We start from the raw sequence: 16,069 nt of genomic DNA on the forward strand, positions 1-16,069 counted from the left end.
ACTGCGGTGGGCTGGCACCCTGCCCGGGGTTTGTTTTCTGCCTTGCGCCCTGTGTTGGCTGGAATTGGCTCCAGCAGACCCCCATGACCCTGTAGTTAGGATATAGTGGGTTGGATAATGGATGGATTTGTTATCACTTTCATTCATCAAAGAAAAATGTCAGTTAAATTGTAGATCAGGTCCACAATGGCTGCAGGTTTTCACTTCAAACTATTTCTTAATTAGAACTCATTGTGGCGGACAGCTGGGGTCCATGCCCGGCCGGGACACCCCTTCGCTATATGTTCAGGGGGAGCAGCCATGGACTGTGCAATACCTCCCCCTGGATGCTAGAAGGCAGCCCCCCTGGGTTGGAGCGGTGTCTCGGTTTCCCACAGGGCTGAATGGGAAATGGAGTTGGGTGCAGCCCTGTTTGGTCCACCAGGGGGTGCTGCAGCTGGGACTCCTGAGCCCTTATGGGCAGTGTATTCACCACACCCAGAAGTGCTCCAGGTGGATGACTGCCGAGTTCCGGGTGGACTATAAAAGGGGCCAGCAGCCACCATTCAGGGGCCAGAGTCGGGAGGAGGAGGACTACGCTTGCCAGGAGGAGTGGTGTTGAAAAGGATACTGTGTGTGTTGGTGCTTTACTTGTGGGTTTTTGGGACTGTGTTGTGCCTGTGGGTCACGGGGAAGACGTGCCCACAGGTGAAAAAAATAAGAGGTTCTTGTTTTTATACGTGCCTCCAGTGTGAGTCTGTGTCGGGTTAGGCGCTTATACAGTATGGTGTCTTTTTGTTACACCATTTATTTACTACTAAAGTAATCGGGTTTAATCTTAGTTATCTTGCCTGCTACAATTCTGAACTTTGAAATGCCTATTTCAGTTTTTAGCAGCTGCATTTAAGTTTTAATTGTTGCGTGTTTTTTCTTAACCAGGCATCCTTATATATAATTTGATACTATCCGTATGTATGGTGTTCGCGTCAATACCTCGACACAATACAAGTTAGAACCATGCAATGGGACTCTGCCTCTGTAGTAAGAACATAACGTGGCAAACGCGGACGAAATAGTGCATGATTAGCTAAGAATGTTCGAATGCTTCAGTGATGCCACTGGACAGCCGAGTATAGTAAGTAAGTGTTGGTTTGAGCAGATAACAGTAAGTTCGGTTGGTTTTTGGAACGTTGGTTTGGTGGGGCGTACTTTCCAAGACTGACTTAAACCCTTCAACAGCTCCGGAACCGTAAGTAATTTAGAACGTATCGCCATTTGCTTGGTACGTTGAAATCTATCTTTGGGCAGTTCGGTGTTGGCATCCGTCCTTTTGACATTTATTGGCAATCTGAGTAATGACGGCTGGGTATTAAGAACGGTCATTGTTTAAATTTTAGCCAATCTCAGATCTAAAATGACCATGTCAACATAATTATTACTCCGACTCTGATTAGAGTCATAAAATACGGTGTGTTTTGAAAATTTGTTTGCTGGAAAAAATCAAATGAGGCGCACCGAAGAGCTGAGTTCACGTCTCGCAGCCCCATGTAAACAGGAACCTCTTCATTACATTGACCGAAAAGGTCTATTTTAAGCTCAAATCAATGCCATGATAACAAAATCATTTCAATGACTTAAAAAAACAAATAATTCTTTGCAGAGAAAGTATGGATTTCACAAACGTAGAATTTGTAGCCCGATTCGATCGGGCTCCCAGTCGCTAGTTATTTCATAATAAAATGCAGATAACCAATAAACCAGCAGCTCTCCAGCTAATGTGCTTCCTTTTAAGCCTGTGCGTATGCACCATGAAGAATCTGCGTTAAAAAGTGTTTAGAAATAAATGAGAGGGGAACTGGAAGGAGAATTAAGTTTAAATCTGTTCTGGTCCACAAAACACATGGATAATGTTCTCAGAGAAGGAAACTCTACAGTGCAATTAAAATTTCTCTTGGATGAATGAAAGCACTAACATGCCAAATAGATAAATCCCAAGTTTCATTGTCAGCAAGGACCATCTTCTAATTAGGAAATTAGTTGGAAGGAAAACCTGCAGCCACTGCGGCCCTCCAGGACCGTGATTGAGGACCCCTGCATTAAGTAATTCTCTTGTGAAAAGAGGACAAACATACAGACAGACAGACGGATTTTATATGTATATATTGTGAGCCACTAGGGCGCGTACCGGCACCCTAACCCAGACACAGACAGGCAGGAGACAAGTTTTGCCGCACTCCACGCATTTATTTACAGCTTTTACCAGTAAGCACAACACAACACGCCAATACCATTCAGTCACTTCTGCCACCAGTCCTTCTCCCTCCACTCCTCTTCAGGCTTTGTCCTCTCCTCCTGACTCTGGCCAACTTACGGAGTGAGGCGGCTCCTTTTTATAAGGCACCTGGATGGACTCCAGGTGCCTAATGAGCTTCTTTTGGCCACACTTCCGGGTGTGGTGGAAGGCGTGACCAAATAAGGCCCTGGAAAGGTCCATGTGCTGCCCGGCAGTGGCCACGGATTCCAACAGGGTTGAGCCTCCATCCTTATAACCCGTGGCCCCACTGAAAACCAAGGGGGCTGCCCTCTATTGGCCCGGGCAAGAAACTGTCCCGGCAATCCTCTTTCCCCAGGTCCTTTCACACTTTGGGCGTCCTGGTTGGGCAAGGGCCCCAGCCATCTATGGAGGAATATTTCGGACAAAATGAAATAAATAAATAAATGCGTAAATAAATAAAAGTACTGTGAAATGTGAGCATAAATAAATAAATGTGTCATGAAATGACAGCCTTAATAAATAAATATGTCATGAAATGAGAGCATAAATAAATAAATGTGTCACGAAATATGTTTTTCGTTGCTTATTTATTTATTTCATTTTGTCCGTAACATTCCTGCAAACCGTCATGAAATACGGCTTGAAATAAAACTGTCACTTTCACTCGTCAAAGTTGAGAGGGTGGGCTCTAACACGCCCTCTAGTTACTGATTGGTGAATCGATAGCACAAGAATTAATTAGAAAAATGCTTACTACTGCCGATTAAATGGATTCTGCCGAAGATATTACGTATTTCAGAGAGAGAATTGAAGATTTATCGGAAGAAATTACAATGTTGGCGGCCCTTTTAGAACTGAGTATTTGACCCTTATTTTACGAGTAGAAATTCAGTTGCATATTCGCAGCTACTTTTTCAAACAACTGTACAGCTCTGATCAATGGTAAAGTTGTTCAGTTCAAAATATTAGGTGGAGCTGCTTTGGGCATTCCATGTCAAAGTACCTGCACTTATACAGCCGTTGCAGCTTACCGTATATCAAACTGGCTCATTCGCCTTGTGATCGTCTTCTCCGATACACCACATAGATCTGCAATCTGTTGTACTTTTAAACCGCATAACAGAAGGTGTTCTATTGACTCAGCTGGAATGTCAAAGGTTAGACGTCCAGAGCAGGGAACTGAGTCACCTGAACTGCAGTGTAGTAGAGTCTGTTCCACCTGTTCTTCGATAATTTCAAAAACAGTTTCATCTATATCGGAGTCTAAAAGGGCCGCCAACATTGTAATTTCTTCCGATAAATCTTCAGTTCTCTCTCTGAAATACGTAATATCTTCGGCAGAATCCATTTCATCGGCAGAAGTAAGCATTTTTCTAATTAATTCTTGTGCTATCGATTCACCAATCAGTAACTAGAGGGCGTGTTAGAGCCCACCCTCTCAACTTTGACGAGTGAAAGTGACAGTTTTATTTCAAGCCGTATTTCATGACGGTTTGCAGGAATGTTACGGACAAAATTAAATAAATAAATAAGCAACGAAAAACATATTTCATGACACATTTATTTATTTATGCTCTCATTTCATGACATATTTATTTATTAAGGCTGTCATTTCATGACACATTTATTTATTTATGCTCACATTTCACAGTACTTTTATTTATTTACGCATTTATTTATTTATTTCATTTTGTCCGAAATATTCCTCCATAGCCATCCACCACTATATATATATATATATATATATATATATATATATATATATATATATATATATATATATATATATATATATATATATATATTGTGAACGCTGGCCCGGACATAGACAGAGAGACAGCATATTTCTCCCAACACACTGTTTATTATATACAATATTTACAATATAAAAGTCACGTGCACTCACACAACCCCAGTGCCCCTGGCACTGAATCCTCCAAAGTCCAGGGCCCACAGTATCTGTGCCTTTGTTCCTGGCCGCCTCCTGTCCTCTCTCCAGCTCTGTCAATACTGCCTCCCGACTTCCACCAATGACTGGAGGGAGGCGGCCCCTTTAATGGGAACCCGGATGGGCTCCAGCTGCTTCCCGGCACTTAGCGTTGGCCACACCTGTGTGGCGGAAGTGCCGCTGCGCACTCGGGAGCTGTCCGTGTCTCCCCTGTCGTCTTCCCCGGCACTTCCTGGTGTGGCGGAAGTGCCGGGCTCCCGGGATAAATAGGCACTGGGGCGCCACCTGGCGGTGGCCACGGGTCCCTACAGGGCTGGGCTTCAAAGCCCTCTACCCGAGGCCTCCTGCATAACCAGGACGGACGCCCCCTCGCGGTCTGGAGGAGGCACAAGGGACCACAATATATATATATATATATATATATATATATATATATATATATATATATATATATATATTCTGGAACTGCTTAGAGTCTCTTCTACAGGACAGTTGCAGTTGTACTGACATGGATGCTGATTTGTGTCATAGTCAAGTTGCAGGTATAAGCATTTAGTAGTAGTGTGACTCCCTCTTCCTTTTTTTTATCATATTGTCTGTTGCTTTTGATTCTTGTACCTTCTAATCAGTCTTGTATGTATTATAACTTGCTCTGTAAGTCGTATTAGATAAAGGTAACTACCAGATCTGCTACATGATAATAAGGAGAAGAAGGACAAGGTGCACCAGGGGCCAAGATTCATTGAAAGTATTCTGCGCAATATGGAGAGAAAGTTTTACCGTGGTAGAGTTTTTACAAATGGATTGAGAAGTCCAAAAATATTTGGACAAATGTTAATCATGAAGGAATGGGATGCCTGTCCATGTCCGCTACTGATGACCATATTGGTCAAGTCCATATGATGGTTCTAATGACCCTTGGTCCCAGGGCACCTTCAGTTCACAAAGAAAATGAATCACTGCTTGCTGCTCTTCTTTGGTGCAAATGGAGAATGGAGTGGCTGTGTTTACCCCTAGAAAACACAAGAGGAACTGACTGATCGACCGCTGTGACCACAGACACACCGAATTTCTGCATGTGCTCAGGGAAAGTTGTACAGCAAACCCAAACAAAATTATCACAAAAATGTTTTTAACTTTCGACTCCCCTTATAAATTCATGTTTTGTTTATCGTAATTAAACAGAATTCATTTGCAATTTGGGTATTAATTTATGCTAATGTATTATTTAGTATTTGCTGCTCTGGAGATATACTGTAGATTCGACAAATGCTCTGAGAATCTACTGAGAAACCCACTTTGTTCAAACAGTAAGTTGAAATTGAGCCACAAGAGGGCAGTGTGACATAAAGTATGTGTGTGTTGGTTACCTCAGATGGGCAAAGTGGGTTATTTTCCATTTGTTGGGGTGACTGTTGATTGGTTCATTTTGGATTCCTGTTTTTGCTAGATCTTGTTTGGTTTACTACTTTTTTACTCTTTGACTTTCAGACTTGGCTTTTTGCCTTTTGAAATTTTCATAAATAAATGCTTTTATTCTAAACCCTCCACAACTGAACTTGCTCATTGCTGCCTGAAATGAAGTTTATTACCTAATGATCTTCACGAGCTAAAGAATATGGTTGCTGAGTAACATAACGACTTAAGTCCACCACCAGTTTGTGACCGCAGTACTGTGACATTTGTGACCATTGTGCTATTTAACAGCTTCTCCTGTGAGGTTTCCATGTTGCCTAAAGTCAAGACTAATGTTATGCTCTCCTCCCTCCATCTGCCAGATTTCAATAATGACGACTACATATGTAAGTCAGATCTGGAGAAGACGCTGAACAAGCTGACCCGTAATGAACTGACCCCCGAAGAGGTGCGGCTGGTGTGTGACAAAGTAATCGATGAGGCTGACCTTGATAACGATGGCAGGCTGTCTCTGGAGGACTTCCGGCATATGATTGTGCGAGCACCAGACTTCCTCAGGTGAGAGTACAAAGGGAGAATTTCAGTTTCACCGAATGTCCTGATGGACAAAGAAAGTTGCAATTGTAGTCATTTTCTCATCTGTGTAGTGTTCAGGCCAGGACCATGCCATGAAACAGGGGGTAGACTCTGCAGAGGGGACAGCTGTCCGGGCAAAATCTTGACCCACTGTTCAACTTCAGCACTCTATTAATACAAGGTTCTGTAGACTCGAGAAATATAGAAGAGTAAGGAATTTATTCAACAAAGACGTCTTTGGCACACACTTCACACCAGTCTTATGCTACTAATCTTTGCTTAGACATTGCTTTAAACCAGTGGTTCCCATCCTCGTCTGTGCCCTGTGCCCCCAGAAAATATTTGATTTATGCTTGCATCCCCTACAAAAGTAATAATCACATTTGAAGTTGAAGAAGTCAAATTTTTAATTTTTAAACCACAAATTGAACCGCATTCGGTGCAGTGGGTGAACAGACTGAATTCAAAAGAATATGCTTTGAACTCAGTGCATAAAATGTAAATGTAATTTGAGCAATGGCCCTTTATAAGCCTTGTGAGACTGGACGCTGTATAGCAGACGACCTGGCACAGACTCTGACAGAGGCACTTGTAAAAACACAAAGGACTTTTATTTTTCTTCACCTGTGGGGCATGTGTTCCCCGAGAACCCCACAGGCACAACACAGTCCAAATAAGCACTTCAAATAAACCACAACACTCCTGTTTGGCACCACCACTCCTCTCTGGCAACCTCGTCCTCTTCCTCGCAACTCTGGCTACTGAGTGGTGGTTGCTGGCCATTTATTTTTATAGCCCACCCGGAAGTGCTCCGGGTGCTTGATCACCTGTTTCCGATTGCACTTGCGGGTGGGGCTGTGGAGTTGTCCAGGCCAGCTCAGGGACACATGCAGCACCCCCTGGTGGCCACCCCAGATCCCAACAGGGCTGTGGAGAACTCCGTCTCCCATGGAGCCCTGCGGGAAACTGAGGCACCATCATCAGCCAGGGAGGCTGCCACCAAGCATCCTGGGGGAGGTACTGAGATGCCCATGGTTGCTCCAACGGAACATACAGTATGTAGAAGGGGCGTCCCGGCCAGGCATGGGACCCGGTCGCACGTCACAGCCTCTTGTAAATGTTTCCCCCGTGAAGCTTAAAAACGTGATTGACAATCCAGGGGTTGGGGTATCCCACAAAGCTTCAACCACTGCGAGAACACTCGAGGGATTTGGGGGATTGTAGACCCCTGTGAAGCAACATGTGCCACTGTGTCATTAAACAATAAAACAAAGTCAACGAGCTTTGTCCCCCAATAACATCTTCACTGCTATTCAAAATCAGATGTGCCGCACAATTACAATTTGCTGTGGTCCTGCCAAGACTGCTAGCAATAGAGATGGGCTGAGTCAGTGTAAGCAGCAGGTGTTGCATTTAATTCAGTCCCCTTTAACTGGCAAAGATGTCAATCAAAGCCCAAAAAAACAGTGACATTTCACAATCAGGGCTCACACAGAAGTCAATACTACTTTCTGTGGATCATTATGAGGTATAAATTCCATTCTCTTAAAAAAAGTTATTCACCTTTACAAAGTCAAGGAACCCACGAGAACCATTATGTGGCTCATTCACAGGTGACAATTCCACACGCAATGTTTGATTCTGTTCATATCACAAAACAAGAGCACTAACGACTGCACCACAATAAAGTTGGACAATGCACCTCACTCGATTTCTGCGGAGCTCAACAGAGTCTTCCTCATTGTTGCACCTCCTCAAACGCCGTCCCGCACCCCCTGGGGATGTGGACACCCATCAGAGACTGGGAATCCCAGTTTTATAGTAGACTGTAGTAAAGTTAGCACATAGCTGATAGCATCTTAATCTAATATGACTAAGTCCATATACAGTATGGGACATTGGACCATTCTGTGTTACGTTACATAAAGAGGTTCCTACTATTTAATCCGAAGATCAGGGGCCATCTAGATAAGTTCACCCAACACACCGTTTATTTACAATATTTACAAGTTTGTAGTGCATCAACCCCAGTGCCTCTTGCACCGATTCCCCCAAAGTCCAGGGCTCACAGTCTCTGTGCCTTCTCTTCCTGGCCGCCTCCAGTCCTCTCCCCAGCTCTGTCTCGCTACCTCCTGACATCCACCAATGACTGGAGGGAGGCGGCCCCTCTTATGGGAACCCGGATGGGTTCCAGCTGCTTCCCGGCAATTAGAGTTGGCCACACCCCTGTGTGGCAGAAGTGCCGGCTGCGCACCCAGAAGCCGTCCGGGTGTCCCCTGTCGTCTTCCCCCCGGCACTTCCTGGTGTGGCGGAAGTGCCGGGCTCCCGGGATAAATAGGCACTGGGGCGCCGCCTGGCGGTGGCCACGGGTCCCTACAGGGCTGGGCTTCCAAGCCCTCTACACGCGGCCCCCAACATAACCAGGACGGACGCACCCTCGCGGTCTGGAGGAGGCAGAAGCCCTCTTCTCGTCCTCCTGGGTGTCCCGGCCGGGGACCACAATAGATAGATAGATAGATATTAATGTTAGTATAGTAGGCAAGATAGATAGATAGATAGATAGATAGATAGATAGATAGATAGATAGATAGATAGATAGATAGATAGATAGATATTAATGTTAGTATAGTAGGCAAGATAGATAGATAGATAGATATTAATGTTAGTATAGATAGATAGATAGATAGATAGATAGATAGACAGATAGATAGATAGATAGATAGATAGATAGATAGATAGATAGATAGATAAGGCACTATATAATAGATAGATAGATAGATAGATAGATAGATAGATAGATAGATAGATAGATAGATAGATAGATATTAATGTTAGTATAGATAGATAGATAGATAGATAGATAGATAGATAGATAGATAGATAGATAGATAGATAGATAGATAGATAAGGCACTATATAATAGATAGATAGATAGATAGATAGATAGATAGATAGATAGATAGATAGATAGATACTTTATTAATCCCAAGGGGAAATTCACAAGCTAAGAGTTTACTTACTAAAGATAAGAAGAGTCTTTGAAAATGTGAGACAAAAGACAATTTAAATGCACGGCTTAATAGAATAAAAATGTTACATAAAGGGTATCCGCTACATAGCATAGTACTGGTCAGCTATGAGACAAGAGACCACTCATCAGTGGTGAACCGCAGCCACTGGTCACTTCTGTTTGCTGTTCCGGCTGCCTATCATTTTTAATTTTTGGAGTTCGTACTATTTGATTCCAAATATGCATTTACTTAGCATACTTAGTACAATTTCTGAGATGCAAGAGGCCAGAGGCTACCCCAGCAGCATTGATTACAAGATAGGAATAAACTCTGGACAGGACGCCAGTCTACGGCAGCGCGATCACACACACACACCAAACACACACCCCAAACACACACGTGGGCCAATTTAGTCGAGTCACTTAAGTTGCATGTCTTTGGACAGTGAGAGACACGGAGGGAACATGCAAACCCCACACAGAGAAGACTCAAGATGTGAACCCTGGTCTCCTTACTCAGCATCACCGTGCCTCCCCAAATATTGAAAATGCCTATGAATGTAAGTTTTTCTAGTTATTATTATTTAAATCCACTAGCGTATTTATTTAAACTGCTTAACACAACCTCTGGGCTGTGGGAGGCCGTGGCTACCTCATCAGTATTGATTGCAAGGCAGAAACAAACCCTGGAATGGAGCAAAGGTCCATAACAAGTCACACTCCTTCATACCGGGCCAATCTACATAGCACACAGGTTTTCTGATTGTTTAATATTAACTTGCATTGCTTGTATTGCAAAAGCATGTTAGGGCCATGGAAAAGAAAAGAAAAAAATAGGGACACAGTGAAGAAAAAAAATCTATGTTGAGATTAAATTTGAAAAATATCGACTTTATTCTTGACATTTCCACTTTAATCTCGTCATTTATGTTGTGATTAAAGGTGATATTTCGGGCTTTAATCTCGAAATTTCTATTTTACTCACGTAGTATATTTTGTCATTAAAGTAGAACATTGTAAACTTCATCTTAAAATCAATGTTTAATTTACTAGATTTTCTCAAACCCCATCAAATCTAATGTAGCACGTTAAGCGCTTCATATTGTAGGTGTTCCCCGACCCAGCTGGTAATCGCTATGTGCTTCTTAAACCGACTTCCTCTTGCACTGAGAGAAGCCACAGGCAGCGAACTCCATACAGAATACGTTAACTCCATGATATTCCTGCTCTTTGAACATTTTGTATTCTAAGATAAATACTTGATATCATTTTCATGATGGAATGCATTAAAACATATGGGGTCACAGTGGCGTGGCAGTAGCACTGCTGCCTCACGGTAAGGGGCTCTTGTCCCAGGTGTTCCCTTCCAGGAGTTTTCCTGGTTGGTTTAGTCAGTGTGCTTCAGTTTCCTTCCAAAGGCATGCAGGATGTGTGACTTTGTGATGCTAAATTGCCCCTAGTGTACATGTGTGCTCATATTCACCCTGCGATGAGCTGGCATCCCATTCAGGATTGTTCCTGCCTTGCGCACAATGATTGCTGGACCATCAAAACTTTCTTTTAACACCCGACTCGGTATTATGTCCATTGCTCAATTAACCATCTCCAGGAAGCACTTCCAGCCTGGGCAGGACCACACTGATCCTGGTGTAGTCAATAACCAACAACTGCCTGGGGTGGTCCCCACAGAGCCTAATGGGACCACAACTCCCAGGCTGCCCTGCGGGTATCCATATCATTGTACAGGGGAATGCTCAGCCAAAAGCACGCACTCACCCACTGTCCTATCCTTTCAGCCATGAGGTATGGCTTACCTTTGACAAGCTCGGATGGTGGTCCTCAGACTCACATGTATGACTATATATATGATGATTAGTGAGCAGCAGGATGGTTTCATGCCAAGAAAGAGCACCACAGATGCGATGTTTGCTCTGAGGATGTTGATGGAGAAGTTTAGAGAAGGCCAGAAGGAGTTGCATTGTGTCTTTGTGGACCTGGAGAAAGCTTATGACAGGGTGACTGAGAGGAGATGTGGTATTGTATGAGGAAGTCGGGAGTGGCAGAGAAGTACGTAGGAGTTGTACAAGATATGTATGAGGGAAGTGTGACAATGGTGAGGTCTGCGGTAGGAGTGATGGATACATTCAACATAAAGGTGGGATTACATCAGGGATCGGTTCTGAGCCCTTTCTTATTTGCAATGGTGATGGACAAGTTGACAGACGAGATTAGACAGGAGTCTACATGGACTATGATGTTTGCTGATGACATTGTGATCTGTAATGATAGTAGAGAGCAGGTTGAGGAGAACCTGGAGAGGTGGAGATCTGCTCTAGAGAGGAGAGGAATGAAGGTCATTAGGACCACCACGACAGAATACATATGTGTAAATGAGAGGGAGGTCAGAGGAATGGTGAGGATACAGGGAGTAGAGTTGGTGAAGGTGGAGGATTTTAAATACTTGGGATCAACAGTACAGAGTAACGGGGATTGTGGAAGAGAAGTGAAGAGGAGAGTGCAGGCAGGGTGGAATGGGTGGAGGAGTATCAGGAGTGATTTGTGACAGACTGATATCAGCAAGAGATATGGTATATGGGCTGGAGATGGTGGCACTGACCAGAAAGCAGAAGACAGAGATGGAGGTAGAAGAGTTAAAGATAATAAGATTTGCATTGGGTGTGACGAGGATGATAGGATTAGAAATGAGGACATTAGATGGTCAGCTCAGATAGGACTGTTGGGGGACAAAGTCAGAGAGGCAAGATTGTATTGGTTTGGACATGTGCAGAAGACAGATGCTGGGTATATTGGGAGAAGGGTGCTAAGGATAGAGCTGACGGGGAAGGCAAAGAGAGGAAGGCCTAAGAGAAGGTTTATGGATGTGGTAAGAGAAGACATGCAGGTGAAGGGTGTGACAGAACAAGATGATGAGGACAGAAAGATATGGAAGAAGATGATCCGCTGTGGTGACCCCTAACAGGAGCAGCCAAAAGAAGAAGAAGATACAGCATAAAGACATATATGTACAGACACATTGAAATTGTAAGTAGTGAAGTGAAGGGATGGTTCATCAAGATTTTCAAAACATAAAAAAAACACACACACAAGCCCAGTGTAAAATAAAAGGGGGTCTCGCATGACTCTAGCCTCACTTGACTCACTGTGTATTCGGATGTCCTTTTACAGAGTGGTCTCAGGTGTCATTGCCCAGCTGATCAGTACATGGTTCTAGTCGTCTCTAAACCCCTTGAGAGACATGTGGCTTTGTCTGACCAGAGCAAAGATTCAGTCTCCTGAGTGGCAGTGAGGACCAACTGTCCAGCTTGGCTCCTCTGGAAGCCCTTTTAATTCCTTTTAACCTTCCACCAGGACTGTGGCCTCGTCCAACTCTTGGACAGAAGAAAATCCTCATAATGTTGCCCCGACACCCTGCCGTCCTTGACAGTATATTGCATATCGATTGAAAGCCTTTACAGTGACACAATAGTGAGCCCCTCACTGCTCCAGGGTCCCAGGTTCCTGGTTCCTTCATGTGTGGATTTTCTTGTCATGGCCTAAATACATGCAACTTAGGATAACTATTGTCCCATTCAAGGTTGGTTGTTACCCTGTGCTCAGTGCCACTGGCATAGCGCCATCTCCATACATTCCCTGAACTCAATAAGATGGTCTTAAAATGGATGACTGGTTAACTGATGATTCATTTCCTATAACTTCTTTAACAGAACACATTTTTAAGAGGCTTAACTAATTGATTGGCATGGTGGTGCAGTTGTAGTGCCTCACAACAAAGTATCCGGGGTTCATGTACCCAGGAGCTCTCTGTGTGGAGTTTCCACGTTCTCTCCATTTCCGTGTGGATTTCCTCTGGGGATCTCCGGTGTCCTCCTACAGCAGCGTTTCTCAACCTTTAACTATTTGCGACCCGAGTTTTCTTAATAGTTTTAATCGCACCCCCCCCAACATTTTTTTGAAATGTAGATGCATATTTTATTATACCTACTCAACTTTTATCGACATTTATCTAACTCTCTATTTATTGTTCTAGTATCAGAATGTAGTTTAAGTTAATTTGTTTTGGTTTGAACAGATTTGTAATATTCTTGACTCTTGTTTTCTTTTATTCACATCTTCGCGCCCCCCTTTTTGTTACTTCGCGCCCCCCTAGGGGGGCCCGTCCCACAGGTTGAGAACCACTGCCCTACAGTCCAAGGACAAGCAGGTTTGGCGGACTGATGTGGCCCCAGATGTGTCTGTTTCTGAGTGGTCACCCTGTAATAGACTGGCATTCTGCCCCGGGGGTCTTTCCTGACTTATGCACTATCCCTGCACTGGATAAGTGAGTTTGGAATATGAGTGACTGGTTGGCATTAAGCCCTTCAATAACAGTGCTGATATCGGGTTTAACTGATTATAGCACCTTCTGTATTAAGTACTACTAAATCTGACAATTGTATTAAAGTTAATTGATTAATATTTAAATTTGATTACTTTAAATAGTGCTTTTACGAGTGTGCATCATAAAACATTTTGAAAAGTCTACCCCATCTTTAGCGTGTAGAGTGCCTTTCACAAGTGGCCATTCAACCACAAATGGATCAACATGAACGATAAATGCTGTAAATGGACATTACATTAAAGAATTAATATGCACTGCCTTTGTCTTCCCCTTCAAACGCAGCACATTCCACATCAGAATCTAAGCTTCCCAACTGGACGATGGACTCATTTCAATGTTCTTTATGACATCAACAGACCAAGGTTGGACTTACTCTAACTGGAGAACATCAACCTGGGGACTGGGCGAGTGACTGAAACCATCGAGTCTTGCAAATTCTTCTGTCATCTCGGGCGCCCATGCTGGAACTTCACAAGGAGGTGACAGGATCAGAGTTGAAGGGATTTGTGTGTCCACAGTTAAAGCATCAGAAAGAAACCGAAAATTAAAAGCAGCCCCCCCAAGTTCAACATTGTCTTTTTCAAAATGGACGTTGCTTGTATCTTAAAGCTGAGACTTCGATATTTGCGGCCAGGAATTAATTTCATGGTCAACAAAAAAGTATCTGAATTTATAACTCCATTTGTGATCAACCAGTTGGAACTGTCAGAAGATATTTTTCTGGGCCGATTAAAACATGAAATCTACCCCCCCCCCCCCCACTGGCTACACCTATGCTTCACACCCTCATGGTCTCCTTTAGGTTTGGCCTAAGTGAATAAAGTTTAATATGAACGTGAAACTGATGACCAATCAAAGAAAACGTTCATTTACAGGCGGCCTGGACTCTTATTATTATTTTTTTTTTTGTTCTTTATTTCACCTTATACAATTTCTCGTATTAGTTTTCACATACCCCTTGGGGTCAGAGCATAGGGTCAGCCATTGTACAGCGCCCCTGGACCAATTGAAGTTTAAGGGTCTTGCTCAAGGGCCCAGCAGAGTAGGATCTCTTTTGGCAGTGACGGGGATTCGAACTGGCAACCTTTGGGACTCCAGCACAGATCCTTAGCGTCTGTCCTCACCAGATGAAATGTTCAGGCGATGGTTTTATTGGGTTTCTTTTTTTCAAAAAATTCACTTGATGATTCAATAAACTGAAAAATGAGACGTAAAACCGAGATCTTGATTCTCTGAGGTCGTTTTTTTTTTTTCTTTTTGTAGTTTCACAGCCGTTGTTGTTAAAAATAATGACTGCTGGCAGGTGCTCTGTGTTAGTGCTGCTTGATCTTAGTTCAGCTCTTCATACTGTTGACCGTAAACTCCTTTAATATCGGTTATCCCACTCTGTAGGTATCACTGGCTCAGCTTTAGCCGGGTTTTCATCCTATTTACCTGATAGGAGATTTTCAGTTTATGTTGGGCGAGTTCACGTCAGTTAGTACTTCACTGTTTTGTGGGGTGCCTCAGGGTTCTGTCCTTGAGCCTACCCTTTCTCTCTTATATATTCTACCGTTAGCTCATATTATTAATTCTTTTAAGGATATTTCTTATCATTTTTCTGCCCATGACATCGAGCTCTTTTGTTCTTTTACGAGCCAACAACTATACAAGTTTGCTTTTCTTGTTAATTGTCTGACGAAGATTAATAAATGGCTTTAAACTGTTAACTTAAAGCTAAACTCTCAGAAAACAGAGCTTCTAACTTTTGCCCCTTGTGACCTGTACCCGGGCAATTAGCCAAAACTTTGCCACTTTCTAACTTCTCTCAGGTCTCTCTAAGGCAGTGGTTCCCAACCTCGGTCCTCTGGCCCCCCTGTGGCTGCAGGTTTTTGTTCCAAGCAGCTTCTCTTTTTAATTGGACTCCTGGGCTAATTAAGTGATGTGTTATTTCCCAAGTTCTGTGTTTTTGGAACAATATAGAAATTAGATAACTAAGTTTGGTAAAAAAATATATATATACAGTGGTGTGAAAAACTATTTGCCCCCTTCCTGATTTCTTATTCTTTTGCATGTTTGTCACACAAAATGTTTCTGATCATCAAACACATTTAACCATTAGTCAAATATAACACAAGTAAACACAAAATGCAGTTTTTAAATGATGGTTTTATTATTTAGGAGAAAAAAATCCAAACCTACATGGCCCTGTGTGAAAAAGTAATTGCCCCCTGAACCTAATAACTGGTTGGGCCACCCTTAGCAGCAATAACTGCAATCAAGCGTTTGCGATAACTTGCAATGAGTCTCTTACAGCGCTCTGGAGAAATTTTGGCCCACTCATCTTTGCAGAATTGTTGTAATTCAGCTTTATTTGAGGGTTTTCTAGCATGAACCGCCTTTTTAAGGTCATGCCATAGCATCTCAATTGGATTCAGGTCAGGACTTTGACTAGGCCACTCCAAAGTCTTCATTTTGTTTTTCTTC

General features: G+C 43.1%; 1 protein-coding gene across 1 annotated transcript in view; it reads left to right on the forward strand.

Moving 5' to 3' along the window:
• Nucleotides 1-14,555, forward strand: part of cib3 (calcium and integrin binding family member 3) — a 43,891-nt gene extending 29,336 nt beyond the window's left edge. The window contains exons 5-6 of the mRNA XM_039767038.1: nt 5,981-6,176; nt 13,886-14,555. Of these exons, the coding sequence (XP_039622972.1) occupies nt 5,981-6,176; nt 13,886-13,907 (218 nt within the window). The 3' untranslated portion in view covers nt 13,908-14,555. The remainder of the gene's footprint in view (nt 1-5,980; nt 6,177-13,885) is intronic.
• Nucleotides 14,556-16,069: the final 1,514 nt, after the last annotated feature.

The sequence above is a fragment of the Polypterus senegalus genome, chromosome 10, assembly GCF_016835505.1.
Source record: "Polypterus senegalus isolate Bchr_013 chromosome 10, ASM1683550v1, whole genome shotgun sequence".
Classification (NCBI taxonomy): Eukaryota; Metazoa; Chordata; class Cladistia; order Polypteriformes; family Polypteridae; genus Polypterus; species Polypterus senegalus.